The 25,522-nt window shown below is 42.3% G+C and overlaps 2 protein-coding genes across 6 annotated transcripts in view; one reads left to right on the top strand and one right to left on the bottom strand.

The window, feature by feature from the left end:
* Nucleotides 1–13,996, bottom strand: part of LOC311105151 (uncharacterized protein) — a 28,209-nt gene extending 14,213 nt beyond the window's left edge. For 3 of the 4 annotated variants that reach the window (XM_084147190.1, XM_084147193.1, XM_084147191.1), the window contains exon 1: nt 6,231–6,470. In XM_084147190.1, the coding sequence (XP_084003316.1) occupies nt 6,231–6,265 (35 nt within the window). In that variant the 5' untranslated portion in view covers nt 6,266–6,470. Of the gene's footprint in view, nt 1–6,230; nt 6,471–13,914 lie in introns of those variants that run through there. The other variant, XM_084147192.1, reaches the window with a different exon arrangement.
* A 2,542-nt stretch (nt 13,997–16,538) lies between these two features.
* On the top strand, nt 16,539–23,845 carry ids (iduronate 2-sulfatase). 2 transcript variants are annotated; one of them, XM_084146888.1, is made up of 9 exons: nt 16,539–16,785; nt 17,127–17,263; nt 17,406–17,583; nt 18,124–18,212; nt 18,492–18,692; nt 19,187–19,357; nt 19,675–19,801; nt 20,147–20,320; nt 22,682–23,845. In XM_084146888.1, exons 1-9 carry the CDS (start codon nt 16,710–16,712, stop codon nt 23,209–23,211), a joined length of 1,683 nt encoding a protein of 560 aa, XP_084003014.1. In that variant the 5' UTR covers nt 16,539–16,709; the 3' UTR covers nt 23,212–23,845. The 2 variants fall into 2 exon arrangements, with proteins under 2 accessions (XP_084003014.1, XP_084003015.1); XM_084146889.1 differs by having other exon boundaries at nt 16,580–16,785; nt 17,406–17,557.
* The last annotated feature ends 1,677 nt before the right edge of the window (nt 23,846–25,522 follow it).

Genomic DNA, 25,522 nt, shown 5'->3' with positions numbered 1-25,522 from the left:
TTCCAGGGATTTGGGCAACTAATAATGAGACCACAGTCAGTTTAGACTATGTACAATGTAGATTCAATCAGGCACTGCATTTCATTCATCCCTATTTACTGTAACTCATCTGTGTGCATCTCCACTGAGGGCAACAACCACTTCCATAACCCTGCTCTCTATATAAGGAGAGATCAGGGATGGTCTCAGCCTACCAGTCTATCTCTACTACAATTCCCTCAGTGACACCACCCTGCCATGGCACAGGAAGAGGCTGAGATAAGCAGCCTGTGCCTGGGGCAGATTACTGGAGGGGACTGCCTGGAGCTGGAGCTAGCTCTGGTCTGGAGCTCCCAGCAGGATAGCCTCAGACCCGCCATGCCGACCCAGCAGGAGGAAGCCATCAGCGGGTCAGTGACAGCTAGTCTTAACCCCTGGCCCCACGGAATGGCTAAACAGGATGTGGAGGCAATTTGGAGTTCGACCGCACATGCAAAACTAGTTACTCCGTTAATAAGGCAATTACCTCCTCGGCCTATATGGCTTTCTGCCAACTCTGTCAAGGACCTGATGAGCTTAGAGCTCAGAATGGCTATTATTTGTGAAAATCTACATCCATGGCTCGGGGGTGGTCTTAATAAAGAATTCTCAAATACAATATCTTATGATTGACTTGTTTATTTCCATATTATCTTAAGTCTGGATGTGATGATTATAAGAACAGGGAACAACCAACAGAAACAGTGAACGAAAGGAAAATAAGTTACAATACTAAAACTTTGAATCATTACACCCAGCAGCGTAGTACAAATATATGAGGCAGTCAGGGAATAAATATAAACCCAGCTGAGAAAACCCAGAGGCGGTACTGTCTCATGGGAATTAGCAGCTGCAGTGCGTACTGGACTCCACTTCCTGGTGTGACATAAGCTGCTGGGAGCCTCCTGTGTCTGCTGTTACTTAACATCTACAGTTACATCCCTGCTGAAGTCCAAGGCCCTGTCCCAATAGCTTGAAGCTATTCAACTCAGCCTGAGTCTACCCCATCCACGTCAATGTTGCATGAGTGGGGAAACATATTGCACAAAAACTTGTTCAATAAGAACCAAATGTTCCTTGTGTGAGATAAAAAATGTGCCTTTTGTATCTGAAATCTTCTTCAATAATAAATAAACACATGGCAACTTCATTACTCCAGCTGTGAGAATATCATATGTTGAACTCCAAACTGCAGGCCTTTCTCTGTGCCACAAAAACATTTGATTACATTAGTTTAATTAGTTTATTTCAACAATTTACAAACCCTTGACAGTTATAAATAAACGTACATTCCAACTGGCTTCCCCGTTCCCCTGGCAACGCTTGTACCAAACAGAGCAACAGACAGGCCCACTCCAGACTAGCTAAACTACTAGACAACACATTGTCTGAGAAACTGAACCTTCTCTCAACTGAAGATATAATAAACATTGTAAGTATTATTTTAGTGAGTTGAAACATTCCACAGTGTTCGTCAGTGTAATGTAAACATGTTTCCCATGCCAATAAAGTCCTTTGAATTGAGAGAGAGATCCAATCTGCCTCTTCATTTCCTCGGTCATCTCTGAGTAAATGTTCCCTGCTTCACAGAGAAATAACACTTCAGAGATACAGAGACAATGTGTGACTGAAAACCCCCACAATGTGTGACTGTGTGACTGAAAACCCCCACCACCAATACCAAGGGAGACTATGTGTGACTGAAAACCCCCACCACCAATACAAAGACATCTACAACACAAACACACAGACACACCACACACAGTCGATTAAGACTAGGGGATGATAAGAGAGAGACTGGGGACCAGTATAGACTAGACCAAGGGAAGGAGTACTAGTTGTGCTTGTGACCAACAGAGAGCATTCTGGGGAGAATGCAGCCTGGGGTTGTTGTCACAGCTAGCCTATGAACCATAACCTCCCAGGGTCTGACCATGTGACCAACCCCAGTCACACAGCTCTGCTTCCATAGAGGAACATCCTCTAGAAAAGGAGACAGCACAACTGAGTACGCACAACGCAGTGGGGCAGCATGGTTCAGGGGCAGGAGGGTTCAGCTGGGCTAATGGACTGACCTTGGACTGCCTCCAATACTGACCAGCAGTAATGACGTCCTCTGTTTCATGTCTTAACTTTTCAGGGGTTGAAAGGGAAGAGAGTTGGTGGGAAGGAGCAGTATTACATGATAAGAACAAAATAGTTTGTTAGATAAACAACAACATTATTTAGAAGATGATAAAATATTTGAGCACAGGGAGTTCAACAGATGAGTCAGCCAGTTCCAAGACACAGCCAGGTTTGAGTATTGTTTTTGTACTGGCGATCCCCTATTTCAGTACTGGCGATCCCCTATTTCAGTACTGGAGATGCCCTATTTCAGTACTGGCGATCCCCTATTTCAGTACTGGAGATGCCCTATTTCAGTACTGGAGATGCCCTATTTCAGAGCCAGATGTGAGGAGTCACCTATGTTATGCAATCGAGGATTAGAGGATAGCAACTAGCGAGGTGTACGAGACAGACAACACCTTGATTATAATGTTCACACACACTCATCAGCAGTCAGTAGACTGCCATCTGGTCTAAGTCTTTCACAGCTGATGTTGACAAGGCCCAATCCATAGACTCGAAATCCACCTTTGCTGTGCTGAACATATTGTGTGATTGAAGCCTCACAGTGTCCTCTGAGACCGTCTTCTTGTCAACATCCAGGATACTTCTAATATTTGTGGAAAAGGAAATAGAGTTTGTAGGAGTTCATGTTATTTTATATCAAAGCATATCTAAAGTCAATCCAAACTAATCTGCTTCTGGAACAGTGCAAACCATCAACTCGGTTAAATAAGCAATTACATTATCTTAAAGTAGGGACGGTACACAACACATTCTACTCAGTTATGTTGAACACAAAAATCCCCTGAAACGGCAAGGTTTTCATGCCTCTTTTTTTAAAGGTAAAAAATAAAACGCTCCATGTGAATATTGTTAGTAGTAGAGCCAAGCAATGATACTGGCCATTTTGTTTTGTAGTTTATACAGGCATGCCTTTAATTTCAACTGGCGCGAGAGTCCTCTGGCAGTCTAAATGATACACATAGCCTGTGGAGTATGGAGCAATGAGGACAGATATACAGTGCATTTGGAAAGTATTCAGACCCCTTGACTTTTTCCACATTTTGTTTTCGTTACAGCCTTCCTCATTAATCTACACACAATACCCCATAATGACAAAGCGAAAACAGGTTTTTAGAAATGTACCACCTGTGGTAAATTCAATTGATTGGACATGATTTGGAAAGGCACACACACCTGTTTATATAAAGGTCACACAGATGACAGTGCATGTCAGAGCAAAAACCAAGCCATGAGGTCGAAGGAATTGTCCATAGAGCTCCGAGACAGGATTGTGTTGAGGCACAGATCTGGGGAAGGGTACCAAAAATGTATGCAGCATTGAAGGTCCCCAAGAAGACTGTGGCCTCCATCATTCTTAAATGGAAGAAGTTTGGAACCACCAAGACTCTTCCTAGAGCTGGCCGCTGGCCAAACTGAGCAATCTGGGGAAAAGGGCCTTGGTCAGGGAGGTGACCAAGAACCCGATGGTCACTCTGACAGAGCTCCAGTTCCTCTGTGGAGATGGGAGAAACTTCCAGAAGGACAACCATCTCTGCAGCACTCCACCAAATCAGGCCTTTATGGTAGAGTGGCCAGATGGAAGCCACTCCTCAGTAAAAGGCACATGATAGCCCGCTTGGAGTTTGCCAAAAGGCACCTAAAGACTCTCAGACCATGAGAAACAAGATTATCTGGTCTGATGAAACCAAGATTGAACTCTTTGGCCTGAATGCCAAGCGTCACATCTGGAGGAAACCTGGCACCACCCTACGGTGAAGCATGGTAGTGGCAGTATCATGCTGCGGGGGTGTTTTTCAGCGGCAGGGACTGGGAGACCAGTCAGGATTGAGGGAAAGATGAACAGCGCAAAGTACAGGGAGATCCTTGATGAAAACCTGCTCCAGAGCGCTCAGGACCTCAGACTGGGGCGAAGGTTCACCTTCCAACAGGACAATGACCTTAAGCACACAGCCAAGACAACGCAGGAGTGGCTTGGGGACAAGTCTCTGAATGTCCTTGAGTGGCCCAGCCAGAGCCCGGATTTGAATCCGATCGAACATCTCTGGAGACCCCTGAAAATAGCTGTGCAGCGACGCTCCCCATCCAACCTGACAGAGCTTGAGATGATCTGCAGAAAAGAATGGGAATAACTCCCCAAATACAGGTGTGCCAAGCTTGTAGCGTCATACCCAAGAAGACTCGAGGCTGTAATCGCTGCCAAAGGTGCTTCAAAGTATTTAGTAAAGGGTCTGAATACTTATGCAAATGTGATCTGTTTATATATAAATAAATGTACAAAAATGTATAGAAACCTGTTTTTGCTTTGTCATTATGGGGTATTGTGTATAGATTGATGAGGGAAAAAAATTATTTAAGCCATTTTAGAATAAGGCTGTAACGTAACAAAATATGGACAAAGTCAAGGGGTCTGAATACTTTCCGAATGCACTGTATATGATGTGTAGTGTAGTTCGTTAGTAGTGGGTGTAGTAGATCAGTAGCCCTACATAAGGATGTTCAAACTGAATGCAATCTGGGTAAACGGATCTCAGTCATTTTCCTAGAAACCATCCATTCCCCAGAACATATCAAGATGATCACAACAACCAAACAGGAGAAGCACAGTACCCAGGACAAGGCTACTGCAGGGCACAGCTGCCTGGAAGGAAGAACTCCTACAGTGGGCTGACTTTTAGGATATCAAGGAAGGATGTGTTCTCTTTTTTTATTGAGGTTCAACCCACCATTCTCTGCTATGCTGAGTGAATACTTTTCATTGGGTTGAGCCCCCATATGAGGCTGCATATCCAAAGTGGTTGGTCTGCTCAGCACAGTTTTTCTTTTTCAAAGTTCTTTCAGCTGTTGAGTAAAACCTTAGATACCTTAATGTTTGTGTTGAACCAGAGACACAAAACCATGGAATTTCCTTTCCCGCTTTCTAAATGAAAGGAGTGACTAAGTCTGACTAAGAAATAAGCTTCTTGAATGTATAAGTTGTATCAAGGGTGCATTCAGTACGGAAGGGTTAGGCTACACATCTGTCCCAAATACGAGGTGTGTGTAGCAAGAAATACATTGTGTGTTGCGCTCACATGATGTTGTGTGCAACAGGGCTTAACATGCGTGAATGCATTCATCTAGCTTGAACATATTAATCCAACAAGAGGAAAAATAAACATTTGGTGTTAGTAGTATAGCACAGTTCAATACAGCCCTCCTTACCCCTGTTCTAGAGGACAAGGAGGATTAAACCAGATCAGACACAAGTTCCATCTGGAAAAGGTGAGGCTTTACGGTCCAATGAAGACTGACTGTTTAAATGAGAACCATGTGAAACAGTGCAGGTGTTCCACACATCTTTTGTACTCTTTCATACTGTATATCATATGGTCTCCATTTCTAAGTCAGTCTGTGTACAAGATGTCACATGAAAGCCATTACTTAGCCAGACTGCTGCTAAGAGGAACTTAGTTGGGACAGCTGACAGACACAAACCATGAAATGGGTGTTTGGGATGTGGTGGTGGATGGATGTGAATAAACCGTGGCAGTCAGTTACTCTGGGGGAGAAGAGCAGATCCCTTTCAGGCTGATTTACTGTTAAGTGAGTCAGTTCACAGTTAAAAAAGGGCTGCCTGGCTCTCGTTCACATATTTGATAAATGAACTGAGTGAGGGGTCAATAAAGCTTTTATTGTCTTTTTAATGTCATGAGACACAAGGATAAAGGGGGAGATGGTTCTTTAACACTGCAAATAAACAGCCCCTATACAGCGCATTTCCAACCTAGTCCACAAGGCTACAACAGCGGTCTTAGTTTCAAATAACTCTATTTATTCATATGTTATGACTTGCAGAATCAATGCAGGCCTACTGTGTCCTAGTATTAGGGTTCAGAATCAGAACATAATTATAGCCCTTCTCTAAAACAGACATGTACACATGCCATGTACATTAAGCAGACTGCCAGGGACACATAGCATAAATGAGTACGTTCACTTCAGATAAATGCTCTGGCAATAGATTTATTTCCTCTGTCTTCATTCCTTGCCAGGATATCAAACGTCTCTAACCAGACTAGTAGAGAGAACAGACTTACTTCTTTCCCTGCAAGCAGCTGTAAAATCCAGCCATGGTTTCTAGATGGGAAGGTTCAAGAGATACAGTAGGCAGTACATCCTTTACCAGCTTGTCTGAGTGATGACGGCAAATGGAAGAGTCCCTGTGCAAGCCCCAACTGCAACGTTAAAGGCCACCAGTCCACTACACACTAACACCCCTCTTCTTCATGTACAGAATGGCAGAAAGACCATGATAAAGACACAGAACCAACTTTGAGGCTGCCTGCCTGCCCTCCCAGTGACTAGCCTACAGTGGGAGGACACTAGTGTGAACTAACAGCCCGCCCCAAGCTACTCTTCCCAGCCCTCTCCACCTCCCACTTCCTCCCCGTCATTAGCCTAATCCCGAGCGGCAGCCTGCAGCTATTGCCTCAACCAGGCAGCTTACTTCCAGCCGATCTGACCCGTGTCTCTGTGATAATTAGATAGGGGGTGTCGTGAGGAGACGAGGGGATTGTCTTGGCTAGGAACTCAGTCTATCCTATCCCCATCAGAAAAACAAAACAGCCCAACCAAGAGTACCACCCTGCCATAGAGTCTGAGGCAACACAGACAACAGATGTCTAAATCTTAACCTTTAACTATGGCTAACTATGGTTCAACCTTCATGTCATTCATGTTGGGATGTCAAGTCATATGGACGACTAAGTAGAAAATCAATATGGGCTATTGATTGCACAGGTTTGATAATATGCCTAATTATCAGATAAACAGTATAAACTGTCATTCAGTTACCAAACTTTGCATCTGCACTGTTCTTCAAGTAAATGCGTTTTTGTAACATTTTCTGTGGAAATTGTTAACAGTAGTTATTGTGCATAGAGTTGTATGGTTTGTTTAACTGCAATCAGTGGTTTTGGTTTGACATACATTTTAAAGTGAACACTAAGTCTCTGCATCATTCTGTTACCGTGGAATTGCTCAGAAGTATGTTATGGCAGAATGCTAACTTGTGCAAAACAATAAACACAATAAACACTAACACAACGTTTTACTTATTAATAATTCAAGCCAGCCTGAAAGTTTTTAACTAAACATCTCTATGTGAGATCGGGGTCTGTAAAGGATTTCGTAAAGCTGGATCAGAATACACCCAAAATGGCCAGATCTGCTTGGAATCTATGTAAACAGTCATCGACTCCAACTCTATTAACTCCAGACCTCTGAGGCTCCATTTCAAAATGAAATATTTCCCTCATCCTGAAAGTGTAAACACATTAGAAGCTTGTGTCACAGAGAGTGACCACAGCACTTCTACCACAACGTTTACTCTACTTAATGGCATTTCAAAGGAATATGACTTGGGTGATTACAAATAATTGATCAAATACATCATTAGAATCAATAGACTTAGCTTAATGTATACAATCTGGTGTCTACTATACACCGACAGAAATCACACGCAGCTATCATCTTAGTATTCAAACATCCAGACAGACTACCAGATACAGAATAGATTATCACACATGGGAAATCTCTATAAACTATATGTGGACTTATTTTAAAAAACACATCATATATCCCTCTGTTTTTAAAACTAGGAGCAATGTCTGTCAGTTTTTCTCCTTGATTTTTTGTGTGGTATTTCCTGAAACATTTTTAAACTGCCCCCACAGAAACCCATGCTTGCTTTGCTCATAACTGAGAAAGTAGAGCAACTAAGGATGGTGAGAAGGACAGTATGTACATTGGAGTTAGTTTAGGAGATAATTTCTCAGTGCAAATGCAAATATCAAGCATTGCTCAAGCCTGGACAACACTGTGATTGTCCTCAACTTTGTGGTTTACCAAGATACTGTAGTTGAAAATCAGGGTAAAATAACATACTGTTTTCAACTTACTTATATAAAGTTGAATTCTGAAGAGTTCAATATTTGCCCATGATTGAGCAGGAGGCCCCTTTCACCCTGTTCTGTTGAATCCCTCATCCCCTCAACAGTTTGCTCTGACTCAGGTTTCTTTAGTCAACCCCTGCAGAGTACTGTTTCTTTTCTTTACAAAACGCTCTGAATTCCTGCTCACATCTGGAACACATCTTCTACGAGCAGCGATCTCTCTGGCTCTAATCAACTCTAATTAAGGCCATGTATGCAGCAGAACTGTAAATAACAAAAACATGATACTGTAAAACTGAGCTAGCCATGCTGGGTGGGCTGAGGCTGAATGTGTCACGGACAGACAGGGATGTCTATACAGCAGCAAGAACACACAGTACTCCTGTCCCCTCTGTCTGGCCTAGTTTTCTTCTCATGGTGCTGGAAACCTTTTAGAGCTGACCCTTAAAGCGACCCGCTCTGCTCTACCACTTTCCACATGAAAAGGGATCCTGCTGGGTTTTACTGCTAGATGAAACGGTTAAAGGCCCTCTAGTCTGCCTTTTACCTACAGTTGTTACTGTTTTCACAAGGCATTCCTTCCATTCCAAATAATTTGCTGCACAACATGTGTGGGCCGTGAGGACACAAGAGAAAGTATTTATCTGAAGGGTTTAATTGCATGGTGATAAAAAAAAAAAATGAAAGCCACAATTATTTGATTAAGTGTTTTGCTCTTGGCTGTATCCTCTATTGAAAACATGGAATTAGTGCCATGGCTCAATCTGGTTGGTCCTACTGGTTGGCTGGGTGTGGTTTACAAGACTGAGGACAACCGTGACCACTATACTGACCCATGTTAAACATTGTGGACCAGCTGCCAAAGCCAATAAGCTTTCTTCATGCCAATATGCTTCGTAATATTGCCATATATCATTGTTAGAAAAATTAATGGTCAAGGACAATGCAGATTAAATGTTGCGTTCAATTTGTACAATGAACTGCTACAACAATCCAGAGAGCACTGCAACCTTGATATCTTTATCCTTTAAAATCCATATACAATACCACCTATAAAGACATATACAAGGGGATATTTCTTCAAGATGTGCCGATATACGTTTGCCTGGCTACCGTCCACATCGCTCAGGGCAAACGCCACGCCTCGTTTGGAGCGATTGATAGAGCAGCAGAATTCAATTCAGAATGAGTCATCAGGCAAGATGTAGCCTCAAATTAATAACAAACCTTATCATCCTCTTATCATCAGATAACTAAGGGAGGCTCTTTAAAAGCCATGATGGAACTTCATTGCATTTGTCATTAGTGTGGTGCCCAGTTCTGCTGACATGTACAGTATTTAGGTATTAGGCAGGCCTATAGGTATACTTTATAAAGGAAACTCCTAGGTTGGAGCCCCTGCTTCTGTGTGTCTGGAACATCTGCAGCAAAATGTGATTATTTCCTTTGTTTTCATTCCACACAGTGGGTCAAGTCAACCCGTCTGTCCAGCACCAAACCAGCTCCTACAGGATCAGTGCTCCACCACTGCACTGACACAGGATGCAGGAGAAGGTGTTGTACAATGCAAGGACTGACAAACTTGTTTAAGTTAAATAGATACTGTAGCCTATATACAAATACATTTCGTCACTGTCACCTGATGATGTGTTTGGTCAGTTCTGCCCTCAGGAATGTGGGGGAACATAATTGAGGCACTAGACAAGTAGGCTATGTTCAGCAAGTCAACACTTCAGTTTGCCAAGTAACTCAACTCCTCCACGGAGTTGAGCGCAGACTAGAGTTTTTGAAATGAACCTCCGACTCGCTATACGTTGATACTTCAAAAATGTACATTCTTAAACCCTTACCGTGTACCTATGTTTGTCCTCTGTTATTGCGAGCCTTTCTTTGTTTGCTGAAATACATACTTTTTAATAAAACGTTAATAAAATACAACCACCGACTGTTTCCTTGTTGAGATTCAATAGAGCCCCACAGTGGTGTCAGAATACCCATAAAACCTAGCAGTCAAACAGGGAAATGGTTCCAATCCTTTTTCCACCATTCATTTTTCCCATAGGGAATTTTAGGAACACTTAAAATAAGGGCTGTGTTTCATGTAGGTTTACCCTGGTGTGACGTTTTGATAACCATGTAAATCTCTCTCAGACAAGGTGACTTTTATCAATATATTTAGCTCTATTTACTCTCATACAGTGAGGGAAAAAAGTATTTGATCCCCTGCTGATTTTGTACGTTTGCCCACTGACAAAGACATGATCAGTCTATAATTTGAATGGTAGGTTTATTTGAACAGTGAGAGACAGAATAACAACAACAAAATCCAGAAAAACGCATGTCAAACATTTTACAAATTGATTTGCATTTTAATGAGGGAAATAAGTATTTCACCCCTCTGAAAAACATGACTTAGTACTTGGTGGCAAAACCCTTGTTGGCAATCACAGAGGTCAGACGTTTCTTGTAGTTGGCCACCAGGTTTGCACACATCTCAGGAGGGATTTTGTCCCACTCCTCTTTGCAGATCTTCTCCAAGTCATTAAGGTTTCGAGGCTGACGTTTGGCAACTCGAACCTTCAGCTCCCTCCACAGATTATCTATGGGATTAAGGTCTGGAGACTGGCTAGGCCACTCCAGGACCTTAATGTGCTTCTTCTTGAGCGACTCCTTTGTTGCCTTGGCCGTGTGTTTTGGGTCACTGTCATGCTGGAATACCCATCCACGACCCATTTTCAACGCCCTGGCTGAGGGAAGGAGGTTCTCACCCAAGATTTGACGGTACATGGCCCCGTCCATCCTCCCTTTGATGCGGTTGTCCTGTCCCCGTAGCAGAAAAACACGCCCAAAGCATAATGTTTCCACCTCCATGTTTGATGGTGGGGATGGTGTTCTTGGGGTCATTGGCAGCATTCCTCCTCCTCCAAACATGGCGAGTTGAGATGATGCCAAAGAGCTCGATTTTGGTCTCATCTGACCACAACACTTTCACCCAGTTCTCCTCTGAATCATTCAGATGTTCATTGGCAAACTTCAGACGGGCATGTATATGTGCTTTCTTGAGCAGGGGGACCTTGCGGGCGCTGCAGGATTTCAGTCCTTCACGGCATGGTGTGTTACCAATTGTTTTCTTGGTGACTATGGTCCCAGCTGCCTTGAGATCATTGACAAGATCCTCCCGTGTAGTTCTGGGCTGATTCCTCACCGTTCTCATGATCATTGCAACTCCACGAGGTGAGATCTTGCATGGAGCCCCAGGCCGAGGGAGATTGACAGTTCTTTTGTGTTTCTTCCATTTGCAAATAATCGCACCAACTGTTGTCACCTTCTCACCAAGCTGCTTGGCGATGGTCTTGTAGCCCATTCCAGCCTTGTGTAGGTCTACAATCTTGTCCCTGACATCCTTGGAGAGCTCTTTGGTCTTGGCCATGGTGGAGAGTTTGGAATCTGATTGATTGATTGCTTCTGTGGACAGGTGTCTTTTATACAGGTAACAAGCTGAGATTAGGAGCACTCCCTTTAAGAGTGTGCTCCTAATCTCAGCTCGTTACCTGTATAAAAGACACCTGGGAGCCAGAAATCTTTCTGATTGAGAGGAGGTCAAATACTTATTTCCCTCATTAAAATGCAAATCAATTTATAACATTTTTGACATGCGTTTTTCTGGATTTTTTTGTTGTTATTCTGTCTCTCACTGTTCAAATAAACCTACCATTAAAATTATAGACTGATCATTTCTTTTTCAGTGGGCAAACGTACAAAATCAGCAGGGGATCAAATACTTTTTTCCCTCACTGTATCCGCAATTCATGCAAGACTACAAATCCCTGCAAGCTCCTGCATGTCATCTCTAGCTGACACCTTTGCTAACAGGTATTGTGTCAATTTAAAACTTGCACAATTTAAAGACATTTTGCCAATTTATTCATTACTAACTTTAGCTAACATTACATAGTTCATCCTTTGCCTCGATTCGGCAGTCTTGTCCACATCATCATGGCATTTGTAGTTCTTAATGATAGCAACATTAGCAGCTAATTAGCATTTTATTTTGGGGGGTAAATACAGGTGAATTCCTTGTTTGACCGCTAGAGGAAACAGTCGGTGGTAGCCAGAATAGATTCCGACCCTACGCTTGCTTACAGCTGCCCTGGGGTCAGACAGACTTCCTGTTTAGATTAAGACACTGCGGTGCTGGCGCAAGATATTCCTCAGAAAACGTACCCCAATCCAGGGATGAGAAATTGCATTATAGTCAGAATTGTCCCATTATCCAACTATTACACCGAGAAGATTGAACGACTGATGGTTATTTAGCAGTCGTTCAATCTTGGTGTAGCAGTTGAGATAATGGGACAATTCGTAGTACAGCGCCATTTCTCATCCCTGGATTGAGGTACATTTTCCGAGCCATATATATACTGAATAAAAATATAACCGCAACAATTTCAATTTTACTGAGTTACAGTTCATAAGGAAAGTCAATTGATTAGGCCCTAATCTATGCATTTCACATGACTGGGCAGGGGCGCAGCCATGGGTGGGCCTGGGAGGGCATAGGCCCACCCACTTGGGAGCCAGGCCCACCCAACCAGAATCTGTTTTCCCCACAAAAGGGCTTTATTACAGACAGAAATACTCCATTCAATTCTCTAGCAACAGCTCTGGTGGACATTCCTGCAGTCAGCATGCCAATTGCACGCTCCCTCAAAACTTGAGACATCTGTGGCATTGTGTTGTGTGACAAAACTGCACATTTTAGAATGCCCTTTTATTGTCCCCATCACAATGTGCACCTGTGTAATGATCATGCTGATTAAACAGCTTATTGATATACCGCACCTGTCAGGTGGATGGATTATCTTGACAAAGGATAAAATGCTCACTAACATGGAAACAAATTTGTGCACAAACTATGAGAGAAATAAGCTTTTTGTGCTTATGGAAAATTCCTGGGATCTTTTATTTCAGCTCTTGAAACATTGGAACAGCACTACACATTGCGTTTATATTTTTGTTCAGTGAAGCTTCGGCTCTGTGGTCTTTTAAGATAAACAGGAAGCCTGTCCGACCCAAGTGCAGCTGTAAGCAAGAGTAGGATTTGAATCTATTCTTGCTGAGTCAGTGGTTGTGTTTGATTAAGGTTTTATTAAAAACTATCGATTTCAGCAAAAAAAGAAATGCACACAACAACAGAGGACAAACATAGGTACATGGTAAGGGTTTAAGAATTTACATTTTTGAAGTATCAATTTATAGAGTCAGAGGTTCATTTAAAAAAACTCTAGTAGCCTATGCCTCAACTCCGTGGAGGAGTTGAGGTACTTGGCAACAGTGAACAGCCTTTTATATCCCTAGAAAATTAGATGGGGCGTTACGATTTATGTATTCGAATAAGGAATATAAAGTTATTGATGGACAGATCATACCAGAGTTAGCTGCTGGCAATAAGCAACTGGACTAAATTGTATTGACCACACCCTATTGAAACAGCGTAAAAACACTAATCACCATTATCCTTCTGTGTTGCAAAGAGAAGGCAATAATAGGCTATTGAAAAAAAATAAAAAAACGTTGCGTTAAAAATCATTTTAAGAGGACGACGACTCACAAGCTAAAGAGAACATCGGATTATGTCCCAGGAGTTCTTTCAAGTGAGAGGTATATAATTCAGTACCATCGCATCGGTAAAGTTGAAGAAACCATCAACTGAATTCAACAGGCTTTTTGCGAATCTAAAATTGAAAATAACTGGAGCGAACCATATGGAAGATTAGCCTATCAAACAATTGTCTCTAGGTTCGTCTTGAAAGAAAGTGGTACTTACAAACTGAGTTATATATTTCAGAGTATGCAGTCATCCATCAAAGTCAAGAAGACATCGGTGATTTGTGATGATTAGATCTGGCCCATTGAGGTCTCGTGTCTTCAACTAGCCTGCAGCGCTGGAGTACCGCCCATGCTGTCCGCGAGGAAGTCGCCAAATTGTGTGCACCAGTTGACTCACTGGGAATTTGCTTTAGATAAAGATCAACTGTAAAATGAACCACAAACAATTTACCCCAAACAATAATTTAACAATTTAGGCCTACGTTATCAGAGTCAAAGATGATACAACATTGTAAAGTTTACGGGCCCCTGGGAGTCTGAGGCCCCTAGCTATTGCTTCTTCTATTTATGAATTTTCTGGTCAAATTCCCAAATTTTATGTCCATAGATAATCAGGTGCTTGACTCGGACTGAAATAGGTTGGTACTCAATTTGGGTGCTGGTACTGCTTATATATAGGTGCAGGAGCTACACAATACTTTTGAGCTAATATTCTATAAGAGGAAGATGGGCTTAAGCAGTGGAAAAGTTGAGGTGCCGGTACTCGGCTCCAGTGAGCTCCTGCCCAAGTCAAACACTGTAGCTAACACATCTGAGCTGGGGAACTTGGAGAATTGATGGGAAAATATATGGCCAGCAATGCTCTCTAGTGGTAGCTTTTTTGTATGGATCTTAAATGATATTGGCTGACAATTTGACAAATCTATGCATTATACAAGTTGACCACAACATTTCCAGGATGATTTTATTCAGAAAATAGAAGACATGTATTTGACATTTAAATGTTAGCAATTTGGCATAGTTATCCAAAGAGACTAACAGGCAGGTAAACTAAGTCCAAATAAACAACCACACATCGGTCATTGCAATCAGCTAAAAACTCATCAGTGCTGGAAAGAGATGGAGATATTTTCACCATAGGCAGACTCAAAGACGGATGGTAAAGGCCTACAGTAGGAAGAAACGTAGTAGGAAGTAGAAGTGATCCAGGCTCTGTCATAGCCGGCCGCGACCGGGAGACCCATGTGGCGGCGCACAATTGGCCCAGCGTCGTCCAGGGTAGGGGAGGGAATGGCTGGCAGGGAAGTAGCTCGGTTGGTAGAGCATGGCGTTTGCAACGCCAGGGTTGTGGATTCGATTCACACGGGGGGCAAGTATAAAAAAATAATGTATGCACTAACTGTAAGTCGCTCTGGATAAGAGCGTCTGCTAAATGACTAAAATGTAAAATGTAAGTGGTAGGAAGTAGGATTTGGCAACGACGTCATTGGAATAGTCACTCCCAGACTCTTCAATAACCTTGGCGTTTGAACCATTGAGATCTGGCAACGAAGTCATTGGAATAGTCACCCCCCAGACTCTTCAATAACCTTGGCGTTTGAACCATTGAGATCTGGCAACGAAGTCATTGGAATAGTCACCCCCCAGACTCTTCAATAACCCTGGCTTTTGAACCATTGAGATCTGGCAACGACGTCATTGGAATAGTCACCCCATGCAACTCGTCACTTCTATCAAACTACAGAGTAAAGTGGTGGGTGAGACAATGGGTACCTTTCAGCTGGTGCTCCTTGGGCCATGCTGGGAATTTCGCCTGGATCCCACGGAAAGAAAATATATATAAATCAATCACACCACTTTTTAATGCTTTCCTAAAATACCATTCAAGCCACTGATTATAGCATCACTGCTATTTAAAATCATGAAATGTTATTTTTCTAGCTCCCTGGAGCAATTGTCAAATGCAATGTAATATGAATGAATAGCCTATACATCTATCGAAAAGAGGAATAGGAAGATGCTATTAAAACTTGTCAGATTTCAACAAAAATCCCCTTGGTAATTTCTGCTTCTTCATCCTCACACAATCAACAACACATGCACACAAATCTCAGTGCCAACCAACCTGCATGAGCCCAAAGCCGTTCCCAAGGTCTTCCCAGCCATGGTCCAAATGAATGGAAGTAAATGGTAGTGGAAACGCCTTTAGCGTAAATATTGATACACTAACCATCATATCGAAGTTAAATTTGGAGTCACACGATGATATGGTGTGTGTATCAATAGCCTATCAAGGGTCTTATTCTGGTGACATGATGATCGATGCTTGACTGCCGTTTGACAAATAAAAATATTATCGCTCTTATCCATAATAATCTCATCATGTAGATAGCCAACCCGCACAGCCGACCCGCAGTGCATCTGCGAGCTGTTGGCACATGTGCTATTTAACAACAGCTTTTGTGACAAAACTATCTGTAGAGTTGAAAATGCGATGGAAACACATTGTACTTTAGATTTTTATTCCGTACATGAAAATTTAAGCAAAAAAGTACATTGTGTGTATTACGTCATCACGCACTGCTTTTTATCTGCAACAAGTCCATTTGGTGAAAACATACCACTGGTGGGAAAATTCACATTTTCTTTATGCGGATTCTTGAATATTCGCATAAAAATCCGTCGCCAATTGGATAGAAAGGTAGCTACTCACTGATTTTATTTGTATATAATAATTTTGTGCATATTGAAAATGACAAGTTTACCAGTCAACTGCATAAATAAAGGCGGGGCGTCTAAGTTTCAGAGCATGACGTTGCCTTTCCAACGACCAATGGAAACAGAGAGAGGGGAGGTCCTTTCAGCCAGGAAGGTATTTCAGCAGACACAATGCGATCGATATTTTGACACAGTGAATAATTGTCGCGTGTGTATATGCCCATGCAATACCATTATAGAACACGTACGAGCTACATTAGCTTACCATCTTCTTAGCAACTGTGTTGCCGCACGATGTCCCTGTCTGTCCAGAAATCATTTTGGTTCCTGATTCTGTGTATTTTCTCTCATGACGTTGTTGCAAGAAGAGGTAACTAACTTTTCGAAAACCTTTATAATAACCCAACATCAACAAGAAGCGATTTTTGAAAGGCATCTATGTGAAAACGTATAATTGCTCAGTAACATTGTTGCAATTTAGTTATGTTGCTCAATGTCTGTCGTTTGTTCAAAGCTTGCTACGTAGCTGATTTTAAGGCGGGGCAACTATGGCTGCGTTTACACAGGCAGCCAAATTCTGATATTTTGCAAGATTATTGGCAAAATACCTGATCTGATTGGTCAAAAGACCAATTAGTAGAAAATGATTCAGAATTGGGCTGCCTGTGTAAACGCAGCCATTGTAACCTTGACTAATTTGTTTTTCTTTAGTTAGGCGCAATGTTCTCTTCATCATGGCTGATGATTTGAGACCAACATTAGGATGCTACGGGGATCCTGTTGTAAAGTCACCAAACATTGATCAACTTGCCTCTAAAAGTAATGTATTTCACAACGCATATGCCCAGGTACGCCTATAACAGATAAAGATAAGTGATTTAACGCTGTAGCCCAAGCCTACTTTAGTTGGCAATCCGTTCTCTACCAATGATTGTAACTATATAAATTAATCTCCCATTTGTCTTGATCTTTCTGTCATTCAATTTGTAGCAAGCAGTGTGTGGACCAAGTCGGACCTCCTTACTAACAAGTCGTAGACCTGACACAACCCGGTTATATGACTTTAATTCCTACTGGCGAGTACATGCGGGAAACTACACCACTCTCCCTCAGTACTTCAAGTCAAAGGGCTACACCACCATGTCGGTTGGAAAGGTTTTTCACCCAGGTTAAAGGAATCCTAGCCATTTGTCAGCATGTTGACATTTATTGGGATGAGTCTTTTCCTGGATGCTGAGCGGTTTCCACTAGATGGGCCAGCCGCAATGTCAAAATTGGCTATATAGTAAACAAAATACATAACACATTTTTGTTTTGGTCTTAATTGAAGGTTAGGCATAAGGTTAGCATTGTGGTTAGGTTTCAAATCTGATGACTTTGTGGCTAGGCCAACTGGTGATCACACAGCAGAGCTGCCTCCAGGACAAGATTCATCCCAATAAATGCCAACCTGCCGTTTGTCTTAACCCTACTTAATATGTTAGTGCTTGGTGTATTCTTATCAGTCTACATTGAAAAATGAGTAACAATTATCGTGTTTTCCTCAGTGTCCACTGTGTTCAATGTTTTAAAATGCCTTACTGCTTAATTTGTGCAGTATCTCGTCATGTGACGTGAGTCTATCAAATTGCCAGAGGCTGTTTCTCATGTCTTCTTAATCCTCCTTAGTCTGTTGTGCTAATATCACTGTTATGTGCTTGTGTTGAAGGCATAGCCTCTAATCACTCGGATGATTACCCGTACAGCTGGTCTGTACCTCCTTATCATCCTCCCTCTTTCAAGTATGAAAATATGAAGGTCAGTGTTTGCCTTGACTGCTGCCATAACTCTCTAGTCTACAGATGCTTTAGCCATGTATGGCTTAAATGTTGTCGGTATACTGAATTAATTCCATTCAGTATACAGACATTAATTTTAGGATATAAATGGCTACAGATGCTTATGGCTGTTGTCTGATTTGAGCCCTCTGTGTATTATGTCAAATCTAACTGCCTAATATAAGATGTTTCTCATGCATTTGAACAAATTCCAAAAGGTTAAATGTTTAGCATGAGAGAAATGTATTGCTTTGTTTAGGTTTGCAAGGGCAGTGATGGCAAACTGCATGCCAACCTGCTGTGCTCTGTGAATGTGTCCGAAACCCCTCTGGGGACACTGCCTGACATGGAGAGCACAGAGGAAGCCATCAGGCTGCTCAAGTCCACCAGAGATTCTGACAAACATTTCTTTCTGGCTGTTGGATTCCACAAACCTCACATTCCCTTCAGAATCCCACAGGTACTGCAGCTGCCTGGCTTACTTCATAACACCAGGAGTGGTTAAACCAGGGTTTCCCAAACTCTGTCCTCAGGTCCCAAGGGGTGCACATTTTGGTTTTTGCCCTAGCACTACACAGCTGACTCAAATAATCAAGCTTTGATCATTTGAATCAGCTGTTTTATTTATTTTTATTTCACCTTTATTTAACCAGGTAAGCCAGTTGAGAACAAGTTCTCATTTACAACTGCGACCTGGCCAAGATAAAGCAAAGCAGTGCGGTAAAAACAACAACAACTGTGTAGTGTTAGGGCAAAAAACATAACGTTCACTCCTTGGGGTCCCGAGGACCGAGTTTGGGAAATGCTGGGTTAAACCATGACATAGATTAGCAATACTTACTGTTCTCTCAATAGAATGTAGATGGTATGATTTGTAACATACTGATGAAACTGCCTTTGCACTTGGAAAATGTAATTTAATTCCTAAATTGCCTAACTCTTTGTGTGTATTAGGAGTTCTTGACACTCTATCCCCTGGATAAGATTACCCTGGCTCCAGATCCTGATGTTCCTAAAGGCCTCCCCAGCGTGGCCTACAATCCCTGGACTGACATCAGGAAAAGGGAAGATGTCCAAGCGCTAAACATCAGCTTCCCATATGGGCCAATCCCAAAGGATTTCCAGGTTGGTTAGGTGTAGTTTCCTGATTTTGTAGGAGCAAGGTATCTTTTCTATATGGTTTTCAATGTGGCTCTAGATGGTTGAAGCACAACTGGAAGCAAAGAAATCCACCAATCTGTTACACGATAGCTGCACGTTAGAGAGTGTCACTTGGGGGAAAAAGGCCCCTATGGCAGGTCAAATCAAATAGAGGCGATATGATGCAGACAAATGGTGAACTATTTAAACGCTTTTACAAAAATCTATACAGGTAGAAGCAGCATATTATACTTCAGCAGGTTGCATATTATTCATGACTATAGTATAAATGTTTGATTCAGCTCCAGATTCGACAGCACTATTATGCGTCTGTGTCATACATGGACTCCCAAGTGGGCCGGTTGTTGAATGCTCTGGATGATCTGGGACTGGCTGAAGACACTGTTGTGGTCTTTACATCTGACCATGGTAAGTAAACTCTTAGTTCTGTTTCAATACATTATGTACTGTAGAAAGAAATCTGCTGCATACATCACTGCTGTCTAGCCTATAATGGTTTGTCAGTGGCATTGACTTTTCAACAGGTAAATTGCTTTTGTAGTTCTTTGTCCACTAGATGGGGATGTGACATCAAAATTCTGCCTTTACTCTCCTGAAGCCTCAAGCTTGGATCCATTCAAAGCATATGTCGACTTTACTATGAACTGTTTCTTTATGCATGTTGCATAGCGATAATTAAATGTTTATAGTCTCATTGTTTAAATACATTGGCGTTTAGGTATGTATTTGTAATATGATTCATTTCTCTTACAGGATGGTCACTAGGGGAGCATGGGGAATGGGCCAAATACAGCAACTTTGACGTGGCCACTCGCGTTCCCCTAATGTTCTACGTAGCGGGTATGACTGCAGTCCGTCCTTGGCCAGAGGACGAGACCTTTCCCTACATGGATGTGTTTGGCCCAACACAGCATCACTTCACACAAGGTATACTATACACTCCTATAGTCAATAACTAGTTTTCATTCCTCGTGCACTTTTGTTTCATTGATCTGGCAAGACGTGATGATGATAGCAGTATGGTGGAAACTATCCAGTTATTTTTTTCTCTATCAGTGGTAGTGAAGGAGGATGCCATTAGGAAGATTCAATTGCATACTCCTCTCCCCTTGTCTCCTTCTCAAAACCCATTGGCGGAGAAGGTCAGAGGGGAGAGACCTCTGGCTTTCTCATCCAATGGGTTTTTAAGAAGGAGAGGATGTGAGGAGTAATGAATTGAGATCTTCCCATTCAGTAAATGGGCTGCGTTTAGACGGGCATTTCAATTCTGATATTTTTCTCACTAATTGGTATTTTGACCTATCAGATCAGCTCTGGAAAAAGAGCTGATGTGAAAAGACCTATTGTGATTGGTCAGAAGACCTAGTAGTGAAAACAATATCAGAATTGGGCTGGCTGTGTACAGTGGGGAGAACAAGTATTTGATACACTGCTGATTTTGCAGGTTTTCCTACTTACAAAGCATGAAGAGGTCTGTAATTTTTATCACAGGTACACTTCAACTGTGAGAGACGGAATCTAAAACAAAAATCCAGAAAATCACATTGTATGATTTTTAAGTAATTAATTAGCATTTTATTGCATGACATAAGTATTTGATACATCAGAAAAGCAGGACTTAATATTTGGTACAGAAACCTTTGTTTGCAATTACAGAGATCATACGTTTCCTGTAGGTCTTGACCAGGTTTGCACACACTGCAGCAGGGATTTTGGCCCACTCCTCCATACAGACCTTCTCCAGATCCTTCAGGTTTCGGGGCTGTCGCTGGGCAATATGGACTTTCAGCTCCCTCCAAAGATTTTCTATTGAGTTCAGGTCTGGAGACTGGCTAGGCACTCCAGGATGTTGAGATGCTTATTACGGAGCCACTCCTTAGTTGCCCTGGCTGTGTGTTTCGGGTCGTTGTCATGCTGGAAGACCCAGCCACGACCCATCTTCAATGCTCTTACTGAGGGAAGGAGGTTGTTGGCCAAGATCTCGCGATACATGGCCCCATCCATCCTCCCCTCAATACGGTGCAGTCGTCCTGTCCCCTTTGCAGAAAAGCATCCCCAAAGAATGATGTTTCCACCTCCATGCTTCACGGTTGGGATGGTGTTCTTGGGGTTGTACTCATCCTTCTTCTTCCTCCAAACACGGCGAGTGGAGTTTAGAACAAAAAGCTCTATTTTTGTCTCAGACCACATGACCTTCTCCCATTCCTCCTCTGGATCATCCAGATGGCATCATTGGCAAACTTCAGACGGGCCTGGACATGCGCTGACTTGAGCAGGGGGGCGTTGCGTGCGCTGCAGTATTTTAATCCATGACGGCGTAGTGTGCTACTAATGGTTTTCTTTGAGACTGTGGTCCCAGCTCTCTTCAGGTAATTGACCAGGTCCTGCCGTGTAGTTCTGGGCTGATCCCTCACCTTCCTCATGATCATTGATGCCCCACGAGGTGAGATCTTGCATGGAGCCCCAGACCGAGGGTGATTGACCGTCATCTTGAACTTCTTCCATTTTCTAATAATTGCGCCAACAGTTGTTGCCTTCTCACCAAGCTGCTTGCCTATTGTCCTGTAGCCCATCCCAGCCTTGTGCAGGTCTACAATTGTATCCCTGATGTCCTTACACAGCTCTCTGGTCTTGGCCATTGTGGAGAGGTTGGAGTCTGTTTGATTGAGTGTGTGGACAGTTATCTTTTATACAGGTAACGAGTTCAAACAGGTGCAGTTAATACAGGTAATGAGTGGAGAACAGGAGGGCTTCTTAAAGAAAAACTAACAGGTCTGTGAGAGCCGGAATTCTTACTGGTTGGTAGGTGATCAAATACTTATGTCATGCAATAAAATGCAAATTAATTACTTAAAAATCATACAATGTGATTTTCTGGATTTTTGTTTTAGATTCCGTCTCTCACAGTTGAAGCGTACCTATGATAAAAATTACAGACCTCTACATGCTTTGTAAGTAGGAAAACCTGCAAAATCGGCAGTGTATCAAATACTTGTTCTCCCCACTGTAAATGCAACCTTTGAGACACACTTCTATTCTTCTGTCTCTAAAAGTCATTCTTCCCCAGGACAGATTATTGGGAGAAGTTTGTGCTCCACTATCGCTGCATTTACACAATTCTGATCTTTTTCAGAGCTGATCTCATTGGTCAAAATGGCAATTGGTGAAAAACATCAGCATTAGGCTGCCTGTCTAAAAGCAGCCTATGTAACATTGTTATTCCCCATTTATAATGTAGTAGACTATCGGTTGTGGGGCTGTGACTCACTCTACCTCTCTTCTCCACAGGAGGAACGGAGAGCAATGTGAACGAGCTGCTAGATGTCTTCCCCACCGTGTCTGTCCTGGCTGGGCTGAAGCCCCCACTCCCCTGTCCCGACAACTCCTTCAACGTGGAGCTCTGCACAGAGGGACAGAACCTGGCCTACACCTTCAACCACAACAACAGCAGGAACTCTGAGGCCATTGCCTGCAGCCAGTACCCCCGGCCCGCAGACACCCCCCAGGAGAACTCTGACCTGCCCGACCTGAAGGACATCCGGATAATGGGCTATTCTCTGCGCTCCTGGGACTATCGCTTCACCCTGTGGGTGGGCTTCGACCCTGCTAGCTTCCAGGCTAACCTGTCAGACGTGCACGGTGGGGAGCTGTACCTCCTGGAGGAAGACCCAGGCCAGGACCACAACCTGTATAACAGCTCTGAGCACAGCCTGCTCCTCCGCAAGCTGAGCCAGAGCCATCAGCAGCCCTGGGCCCAGACCCTCAAACAACACCTCCTATACCTCACTGCAGGGACCAAATCTAAAGGGATGGCATGATGCTTTGTTTGGGTAATGAACTATTTATAAGGGAAGGTCTTCATTTTTGCTGTATTCATAAGGGATGTTTCCATTGTAGGAAAGTACCTGGAACTAGATTATGATTCACATTTTCTTTAGGTAGTTTGTAGTTAGGATATTATGTACTGTAGGTTAACCAATCTACAATACAGGGATTTAAGGTGCAAGCATTATCTTAGCATTTCTGAATGTTGGTGGTAACATTCAATGGCAAGGATTTGACTCGAGCTCTAAATTGAACATAAAATGAGCTCCATGGAAACCACCAAGATCACTCCCTTTGATCCCTGTTCACTGGTTATTAGTATGCTAGGTTTGAGACGAGTAGATTTATTTTGCAAGCATAAAGTATGATTTCCTAAGGGACTGTAACAAACTGCAATGGTGAAATGCATTATATAGCCTATTCTTTCACCTAGGGAAAAGATGACAAATCACTTGGATTTGTTGGTCATTAGGGCCAACATGGGGAGGTCTTGGTGAACATGCTGTACTGTAAAACTATCCACTTTCATGCTTTGCACATAGATGTTATTTATTGACACTGTATAGATATTTTTTTGAAATATGTTGTACAAGTATATGCATTTCAAAATGTATCCAATCCAAATAAGCTTGTCTCTTTTTTTTGTCTGGAATATATTCTTGTTAATGTACAGCAGGGGTGGATCCTTGGGGACCACAATGTATTCAGCGCCAGCAGACAGGCTTCATTGCCAGCTGGGCTGGAAAATTCCACTGTCTTGTTTTTTTTGCAGTCTGAAAGCGAGGTCAGTCCAGTTGGAGATGGATCCATGGGCTGATTGAAGCTGATATTTTAATTGCTTGCGCCAAAGGGGAATTGCATTTGTGCTCAAACTTTATCTGTGATTTTTAATTCTGTTTCAACTCCTGTTTCCAAGTTCTGCTAGAAAATGTTCCCCATTTAGTTTTCTTCCTCAGTGTCTTTCAGCTCCCAGACAGTGTGTTATAAGGAGAGAATGTGCATCTCCTCAGACGTAATGTTGGCCCAAAGTAATTTCTTACTACTCAAATAGTCCTTTTTACAAATACGTTGATTGTTCACTACTTATTTAGTAAGCGTGGGTCTACTGAAGTTGTTTCATTTAATTCCTTTTAGATGAAACCTCAAATGTAGTGCATACACTAAAATGGGTTAAGTTTACTATGTTAAGCACTGACACTCAACCTTGAGTTGTACCACCGTCATGATGTAATAGGGCAGAGCTTTATTCACTCACACAGGAATGTAATTGCCCTTAAGTAGACAAATATTAACTGAAAGATAATAATAATGTGACCTAATGCTGATGGATGACGTGCATTAACCATGCAAACCTTTTAATATGATTACAAACAAGGGATCAATGTGGACGTGGTCAGGGATCACGGCTTAAGATAATTATTGATCTGACACAACCACCATGTGATATCAGTGTGTGTGTGTTGTAAAGAATACCCATCTCATCCCAGGGTTGGTTTTGAAAGTCACATGCAGATTGGTTGGTTGTGTTTAGGAATCAAGCCCCATTTGTTAGAGGATTTAACAAATCCATATCAAATTAGTGTCACTTTATTGTCTTGTTGATTCAGATGCACCTTCTTAGGGTAACAGGTAATGGCAATTTATTCATGGGAAACATGCTCGAAAACGATCATCAATAATTAATGAATTGAGAGAATGTTGCTGAAAGACAAATCTTTGTTTTGGAAACTCCACTCCCAAGTTGGAGCAGCAGGACCTGCTGGAGGATGGAGAGTAAAGATGAGTTATTATCTGCCTATTGTCGGTCCCATGAAAGCCAGCTGGACTGTGTTAGGAACTAGTCTGACAACTATTACACTGGCAATCAGAGAGACTTGGAGATCATGAGCAAGCTCTCTCTCATAATGAAGTGGAAATTCTTTTGAACGTTGTCTGTCTGGTATGGAGATTGGTTATGGCTCACAGCAACTATTCATAACAACTGGTCTACATCAGCAATTCAATATGAACTCAGATTTACAAAAATGCCCAATGTTATGTTCTATGTTTAATCATTGATTTAGTTGATGTTTTTTGTCTGCCCTTGCCTGCATAATATGGTAATTAGAAACTATATTATTTCTCAAACTCAAGACTGCATTATACATACAGTATTTCATTGCATGGAATGCACTATGTCTCGAGGGCAAACGTGCCTGGTCATTGTAGCTTGGCTGAGAGGAGCAGCTGGTACACAGTGTTTAGTTCCAGAGGGTGTTGTGCTGTAGGACATGGCTGGTAGACAGTGTTTAGTTCCAGAGGGTG

Source organism: Coregonus lavaretus (assembly GCF_964263955.1).
Source record: "Coregonus lavaretus genome assembly, chromosome: 29".
Lineage (NCBI taxonomy): Eukaryota > Metazoa > Chordata > Actinopteri > Salmoniformes > Salmonidae > Coregonus > Coregonus lavaretus.
The sequence above is the reverse complement of the archived record's forward strand: the minus strand, read 5'-3'. Positions and strand labels throughout refer to the sequence as shown.